The 8,604-nt window shown below is 42.4% G+C and overlaps 1 protein-coding gene across 1 annotated transcript in view; it reads right to left on the reverse strand.

The window, feature by feature from the left end:
- Window positions 1-7,450, reverse strand: part of LOC129411526 (kinase non-catalytic C-lobe domain-containing protein 1) — a 173,848-nt gene extending 166,398 nt beyond the window's left edge. Inside the window, exon 1 of the mRNA XM_055162597.1 lies at window positions 7,014-7,450. Within this exon, the coding sequence (XP_055018572.1) occupies window positions 7,014-7,130 (117 nt within the window). The 5' untranslated portion in view covers window positions 7,131-7,450. The remainder of the gene's footprint in view (window positions 1-7,013) is intronic.
- Window positions 7,451-8,604: the final 1,154 nt, after the last annotated feature.

The following is an 8,604-nucleotide window of genomic DNA, read 5'->3' on the forward strand; positions in this document are numbered from 1 at the left end:
AGGTCTGACACATTCGTCAAGTGTGATCATATTTCATTAAGGCCAGTAAATGTGCAAAGGCTGCTCGACATCACTGCAAACCCAGTAAGATCATGTAACTGTAAATGTTATGAACTTGACAAAAAATAAACAAAAACACTTGATTAACTTTGAAGTTGTTTTCTGTAAAGTGCCAGTGGAAATGTTTAAGTGCAGATCAAATGGAGATAGATTTATAAAAACATTACAAAAACATGGATATATATGTGCCAAAATGTAGAAAATGACAAATATGGTCTTGATTTGGTCTCAAGGGGCTGAGGTCTTGGTCGTGTCTCGATCTCGACCCTCAGAGGTCTTGTCTCGATCTCGACCTCGACCCTCAGAGGTCTTGGTCTCGTCTCGCTCTCGACCCTCAGAGGTCTTGGTCTTGTCTCAGTCTTGTCTCGATCTCGACCCTCAGAGGTCTTGGTCTCGTCTCAGTCTCGACCCTCAGAGGACTGGTCTCGATCTCGACCCTCAGAGGTCTTGGTCTCGTCTCGGTCTCAACCCTCAGAGGTCTTGGTCTTGTCTCAGTCTTGTCTCGGTCTCGACCCTCAGAGGTCTTGTCTCGATCTCGACCCTCAGAGGTCTTGGTCTTGTCTCAGTCTTGTCTCGGTCTCGACCCTCAGAGGTCTCGTCTCGGTCTCGACCCTCAGAGGTCTTGGTCTCGTCTCGGTCTCGACCCTCAGAGGTCTTGGTCTTGTCTCAGTCTTGTCTCGGTCTCGACCCTCAGAGGTCTCGTCTCGGTCTCGACCCTCAGAGGTCTTGGTCTCGTCTCGGTCTCGACCCTCAGAGGTCTTGGTCTTGTCTCAGTCTTGTCTCGGTCTCGACCCTCAGAGGTCTTGTCTCGGTCTCGACCCTCAGAGGTCTTGGTCTTGTCTCAGTCTTGTCTCGGTCTCGACCCTCAGAGGTCTTGTCTCGGTCTTGACCCTCAGAGGTCTTGGTCTTGTCTTGGTCTCGACCCTCAGAGGTCTTGGTCTTGTCTCAATCTCGACCCTCAGAGGTCTTGGTCTTGTCTCGATCTCGACTTTCAGAGGTCTTAGTCTTGTCTCAGTCTTGTCTCGGTCTCGACCCACAGAGGTCTTGGTCTTGTCTCGATCTCAACCCTCAGAGGTCTTGGTCTTGTCTCGGTCTCGACCCTCAGAGGTCTAGGTCTTGTCTCAGTCTTGTCTCGGTCTTGTCTCAGTCTTGTCTCGGTCTTGTCTCAGTCTTGTCTCAGTCTTGTCTCGGTCTCGACCCACAGAGGTCTTGGTCTTGTCTCGATCTCAACCCTCAGAGGTCTTGGTCTGGTCTCGGTCTCGACCCTCAGAGGTCTAGGTCTTGTCTCGGTCTTGTCTCGGTCTTGTCTCGGTCTTGTCTCGGTCTTGTCTCGGTCTTGTCTCGGCCTTGTCTCTTGTCTCGGCCTTGTCTCGGTCTTGTCTCGGTCTTGTCTCGGTCTTGTCTCGGTCTTGTCTCGGTCTTGTCTCAGTCTTGACGCTCAGAGGTCTCGGTCTTGTCTCGGTTTCAGGACCCTGTGGTCTTGGACTGGTCTTGGTCTCGATTGGTGCGGTCTTGAATAACACACTATCTCACGGTACGATAATTATTGCGATATTTTTGAGTGATTAACAGAGAATTAAGACTTAAAAGTGCTTAATAACTTGTGTAGTTCTCTCTTTTTTTTATACTTTTAAGTTGAAAACCTTTGACGATACAGTATCACAGATCATATTTCGATTATTGTTACATTCCTAGTACTGCACATACACAAGACTATGGCCAATGTTTATCTGTAAACAGGTTACACCGTGTTGTTCCTCGCTGCTTGTTTTGGTGAACTTCCCATGACGCTTTGACCGCTCCAGATCCAGTGCCGTCTTAATTAGTGTACGTTAAATATGCCTGATTTCAAATACATGTAAATGACTCGTTACAGAGGCTCATTAGCAACAACAGTGGGCGTCCACAAGCTTTAAACAAAACGCAGCATGATCTGTTTTATAATTCTCAAAGGGCTCATTGACCTGGTTTGGTCCTGGTCTAGTTCCAGTTAAGTCCTGGTCTAGTTCCAGTTAAGTCCCAGTTGTGGTGTGGGGTTTGTGCAATGGTTAACACACCCACAGATCCGCCACAACAAAGAGTCTCTAGTACAATTTATTTATTTTTTCCCATGTATTTGAGTAAAATGTGTCTCGCCCTCGTACAAACATACGGTAAACGCAGGTCTTTAGGTCCAAAAATGTCCCCTGTGTGCTGTCTGTTTGTAATTATAAAGCAATTTCAGGTCAGTTAGTCAGGAAGTGAAAGATAGCATGCTAGTTGTTGTTAGTTTCACTGTCTCAACAAAATTCTGCTTTATAAACTCATTTAGGTAAATAATTAAGATGCTTGGAATACATAAGGTAAGTGAGGACTGGGGCAAAAAATCATTATCACGATTATTTTGGTCAATAATGAAATCAGGATTATTCAAATGCTTATTTTTTAGTTACACAATGCATTTATTCAGCATTTCTCTCTCAAATAAACACTTTTTTATTGATAATTTAGGCAAAACTTTCAAATTAAAAATCAATATACACTATGAATATGAACCTTAGAGCAGTTTTGCGAGGTATCAAACAAAAAAAAAGGAATAAAATACACTTTTAACATGAAATAAGGCATAGAAAAACATAAATGTATCCAAAATAAACTATATCCAGCTGTTCTACAATCTTTACATTTAAAAAAAAATTTAAAATACATCCCAAAATAATAGTTTCAACTCGATTATATGAGTTTGGAGACTGTTTGACACGCAAATCGAAATCTCGATCAAAATCCGATTAATTGCACAGCCTTAGTGAGGACCACTGCAAACCATTTAAAATGAACTGGCTCTGTTTTGCATTGCATAAAGGTCCAAGATTACGAAAACACTGACTCTTGTTTGAGTCATGTTGTCATGTTGAGCTTCGAGTCATGTTATAATATTGTTACCTCCTCAAAAACAGACCTGGAGTAGTGTTTTGTTTAAGTCACACATCTGAGTAACCCTATTTATGAGTCTGTCTTCATCTCTAAAGCTCAAAATGCTCTGTTCTTTGTGTTGTCATTAAAGGTTGTACAGAGGATTTTCCAAGGAAAGAGAAATACAGCAATTGTTTGTCCTTCCTCCACAGCTCCTTAAGTATAAACGCCTCCTCTCACCTCCTTATTACGCTAGAAATCATGCTTGTTTACAGCTGCTGCACCTCCAATAATTGAATGAATCACTGTTGAAGTTTCTTGTCCAGAAGTAATTTAGCGACCGACGCGTCAGTCTTTAGACCCTTCGTTTGTTTCAGTCGCACTAGGGCTGGGTATCATTACGAAGTTGCCGATAGGATACATATCTCGATACAGCGCACTTTCGATTTGATATGATATATTCCAAATCGATTCGATACAGTTCAATAAAAAATAAAGGCTAAATCATGGCTGTGATATTAAAAGTCTTTGTTAAACCACTTCTTGTGCAAAATTCATATGAAACACAAACATTTTAATCCTCAAAACAGTGAAAATGTCAAATGTGTCGCATAAATGAGTTTCCTTTCACTCTACAAGCAAAAAAACTGTAGCACTGTAACAAAATAATTTAGTAAAACACACGCAAATATACTCTTGGTGATATATCGATACGGTAGCCCACGATATCGATACTATATCATCACATTAAACGATACGATATATCGATATTTTTGCACACCCCTAAGTCGCACCATCGCTGGAAGGAATCTCCAAGAATCACCTTAGTGTGGCTTCGCTCCTTTTCCCCTTCTCTTCTTCTTTCGGCGACCTCAAAAACTGACTTTCTTTTGCGGCGAACTAGTTGCGAATTCTTGTCTGCCGTCGCAACAAACTTCGTACAAACCGCGAGGAAGCTACAGTTCGAAAAAGCCGCTAAAAACCGCTGCGTTGGTCGAGTAAACAGCGTCTTGCGTATGTGAGAGGCGAACATAAACCACGTAATCCCAGCGCGCCGGCGAGTCATGTACGGTAGAAACGCAGGGAGTTTGATTGACAACCTAACAGCCAATAGATAAGGTTTAGCTGGCTCCACCATGTCCAGAGTTGATGGATTTTCATTCCTTTTTTTTTTGGTCATCATAATTACAAGTCTGCTGCTTCTCTATAATGCTATTTTGAACTTTCATTGACAATTTGAAACAAAAAAAAACCCTCCAAACAACCTTTAAGCAGTGGTTTTCAAGTTAGCAGCTCTACTTGTTGTTTAGGAATACCAGGGCTCAAATTATCCAAATAATTCTTGTGAAATTTAAAAACACAGCAGAGCACTTCCTGTTTTTCCACATGATATCACAAGATAGAACGGGTGTTTTCAGTTTGCGAGAAGAACTAAGCCTAAATATGGAGCGTTTTTGCATTAAACATGTGTGAATGAAACAAAACACAACTCCAGGTCTGTTTGAGATGAGGAAAGGACTTTTTAACACACTGTAGATCAGAAAAGAGTGTAACATGGGAACTTTAAAAACAGCCAAAATCATGTACAGTGGCTTTTCTGCAGCGTGTGAGAAGCTGGTCATGGTCAGTTTTATATTGGACTCTATGATTACAGAGTGAAGGGCAACAAGGGCCAGACGCAAATAAGCCTAAACAGAAACTCTATACTCATTGACAACCATGTTACGGAAAGTTGTGCATTGAATCCTGATCTAATTGGATGCATTTGTTTGACATATTGGTTCTGTTTTCCATTACTGGCCCGGTATGAGCTGACATCACTGGCTGTAATGCAGTTCCAGAGGCTTATGGTAACTCACAATGATAGAGTGGAGGAGTGCAAGCTGGACTTTTACTGTGTGTCTGTAGACAAAGGACAAAGTTACAGGCTACTTTCAGGGAACTACAAATGGACAGTTCTTGTGGCATCAATCCTCTTTTTTTTGTAACTTTTTTGGGCTACCTAATTGTCTCCATGCTATTCCTTTACCTCATAGACTGTATATATAAAAAGCTAAATAGTTAACCCGGTAGTCACAGCGTTCCAAATCGGAAGTGAGCATGGACGCACTTCTGGCTCCACTGACAACAGTTCAAATTCACTTTGTACTGAGAAAACATTTCAATAACTGCTGCTATCAGGCCCAATTTTGGTGTTAAAATGTTCTTAGTAACCTGCTCTACATGATCCACGTGCTTTTATTGTACTATTTTGTAGGGGTGTAACGGTGCATGTATTCGTGCCGAACCATTAGGTACGGGACGTTAGGTTCGGTGCAGGGCTGTGCACAAGTGAGTTTGCGCAATTTGTGTGCGTTTACATTCCTCCACAAGATGTTCAGCTACACGCTCATTAATATTCTTGAGGGAACTTGAATGTGATTGGGGTGGCAGCGTTTACCCCAGTGCTTTATAGTTAGGGCGGCCACCTTGACAACAATTGCCCCCGACCTTGACTATGTCCCTTCGAACCACATGAATCCTCACAAAACTATGGTCGTCGTCAGTTTTGTTTACTGTTTACAAGGAATTAATTTTTTATAATATTTCAAACATTTGTTGCTTATTTGAGAATATTTGATTTAACTTATTAATATCAGCAAGCAGCACTTTGCATTTATTTTATTTTCCCGTTTGTATAATGTTAATGGTTTTGTTCCCATATTGTTCCAAAAATGAACAGAACCATGACCTCAAAACCAAGGTACATACATACATACATGATTTTTGTGAACCGTTACACCCCTACCATATTGTCCACGAATACATTCCTGTTTCTAATACGGAAATGACACCAAATTTGCCCCTATAACCGCAAGCCTCATGAGCTTCACTTGACTGGAGCCGAAGGTTATGGGTGACATCAGACTCCCTTTGTCTACTTCTTTATACAGTTTATGCTCTACCTGGAATGTTCCACAGTATGGCATTAAAGATGTCCATTTTGCATTTGTCCGTTCATTTGTTATTGCTTAAAAACAGATTGAAATATTGAAAAAGCTGCATTCTTACTTACAGATCTGACTTCTAACTCGGCCTGGAGGTGCCCCCTGTGTGCACGTCTCCATGGAGATAGAGAAGTTTAATGCCATACTGCGGAACACTCCAAGCAAACCAATAACATCACCACAGAGACAACCAGATCGCGAACCCCCCACCATAAAAGTGACACCTTTAAGATCCAGGATTCTTTTTGAAACAGCTTCAGTCCTGATTTCGTACCAGTGATGACAACACATCTACAAACCTACTCCTACTACATGTCAGCAGGATGTGAGGCGGGACCCTGCATGTTAACATGTGTTGGACTGTTATAATAACGTCAAGTACACACTCATAGATCTATGGGTTTGTTTGGAGCAGTGGAAACAAACTAGACTCGGAGGAGACTGCGTTGAAATGTTATGGAGCAGGCTGTCTTACACTTCCCAGCTGTCCTAGTTACTGCATCTGGACCATTACATCAGCACAGTAAAGCAAAAACGAAAGCAAACCTAAATCATACAATAAAAATTACAGCTGCACAGCAAACTAAATCATTAAAACGATTCCCAAAGCTTTTTTTTCTGGTCTTTTGATCATTGTAAGTAGACGACAGAAAAACTTGTGAGTAACGATGTCAAGAATTTGAGTCATTCCAATGAATCTAATCTAATCCTCTACAAAGTAAACATAAAAATACGTGATTTTAACTTAATTATGTCACGTTAACTTAACTTCATCATTCAGAAAGTTTGATTTAATAAAGATGTTTGGTTGAGTTGGCAAGAATTCTGAATCCTCGTGAAATCGTGATCTTTCTTCACACACAAAAAAACATGATATCGTAACATTAAAAGCAGCTACGTAATAGAAAACCAACATTTTTACGTTGTCATAAGTTGCTGGTTTACTTTTTGGAGCGACATGGCTTAGAAACATGTCCAAGCTTTTCTTAGCGAGCCAAAAAATACGATTCTATTTCGCCAGCAACGACAACAACGCTAATAAATCCCACGCTTTACTCCGACCATTGAACCCACCTCATCCTCGAGTAGCGGCGGCAGATGTTCCAGATGTTCCAGATCGTAAACTCCGTCAATTTCGTCGGCTTTCCCCAAGTACGTGACTCCGGCGTCGTGGTTACGCGTCCGCTCCATTGCTGCAACTTCTTTTCGCGTCGACTCAAGAAGTAACGAAGCGATTTTCTACCCAAAACAATGTCTTTCCAGTCGATACGGATGGCATGCCTTAAGTTTTTTTTATCTCAAATTGATATCGTGTGTTGCTTTTTTCGCGCGGCGCTGCAGCCTGGAGGCGATACACCACGTCGGTAACGCGGGCACGCTTCCTCACGTTGGCACGGATAAACCAAAAAAAAAAAAAAAAGGAATAATGCGGTTGTTTGGTTGGATGGAGTGGAGAGATGAAGCGGGGGAGGCGTGGAGGAGGCTGGCCCGATGAACAGTGCGCCTACACGAGGGAGACACGACGCGGAGGAGTCGCAGTTTGGAGCAGACTTCAGTCCCCTCCCTTCCCTCTCTGCGCGCCGGCTGGATACTGAAAGATTGGAGACCGGGGAGAGGTGGGTACTGGAGGAGAGAGAGCGCGGAGGAGAGCTACAGTTGGCCGCACGCCTCCGTCCTCCTCAGCGGCGGCGCACGGTGACTCATTCATTACTAAACACTGGAGTTATTCCTGCGATCCGGAGCAGTTGTCAAGAGAACCGATTCGTCCGTAATGGAGACAGACAGCAGCGACTCCCAGACCCAAGTGAAGTGAAGTGAAGTGAAGTGACGCTTTAGCCAGAGCTTTGAGAGCGCGCGTTTTGGGTTCATTAGCATAAAAGTCCACTGGGCACTTTGGATAGTCCATTTAAGACAGTGATAACAGAGCCAAAACAGTGGGGGAGTGAAATAACAAGAGCACTTAAAGCTGGAGGCATTTATTTGAACAAAATGGTTCGAATTTTATTGATCCACATGGGACAGAGTAGCCCACACATCACATTTATTTGTTATTATTAGGTTCTTTTTTCAGCATAAGAGGTTTTTTTTTTTTTTACACCTGACAGTTTCGACTGCTCCCTGTGGTCTAACTCAGAGTCACGTGATGTTGCTGTGGCGTGTCTTTTATACAGGTTTTGGTGCTGTCTTCCCAAGGTGGAGGCAGGACGACAGCGCCATCTGCAGTCCGACTTCCTCAGGACAGTGTCCCAGGTGTGTGAGAGTAAAAAAAACCCTCGTCCCAGTTTATAGTCCGGTCCTGTTTACTCACACACACCTGGGATACTGTCCTGAGGAAGTAGGACTGCAGATGGCGCTGTCCTGCCTCCACTGGTAGGAAGACATCGCCAAAACCTGTATAAATCAGCTGACCGACATGTCACAGCAACATCACATGACCACTTTGAGGAAAACTGTGACTGAGCAGTCGAAACTGTCAGGTATGAAAACAAACTCTTCGTCAGAGAAAAGAACCTAATAACATAAATTATCAGAAATCCAAATGAACCTCATTGGACTATCACATTTATATTATAATAATAAAGAGCAAAAATTTAAATGTGAATAATAAATTCAAAATAAGTACCAAACATAACAAAAGGGCCTCAAAAAAAAAGACATAATTATA

The sequence above is a fragment of the Boleophthalmus pectinirostris genome, unplaced genomic scaffold, assembly GCF_026225935.1.
Source record: "Boleophthalmus pectinirostris isolate CB_2022bp ecotype Guang Dong unplaced genomic scaffold, ASM2622593v1 HiC_scaffold_5, whole genome shotgun sequence".
Classification (NCBI taxonomy): Eukaryota; Metazoa; Chordata; class Actinopteri; order Gobiiformes; family Gobiidae; genus Boleophthalmus; species Boleophthalmus pectinirostris.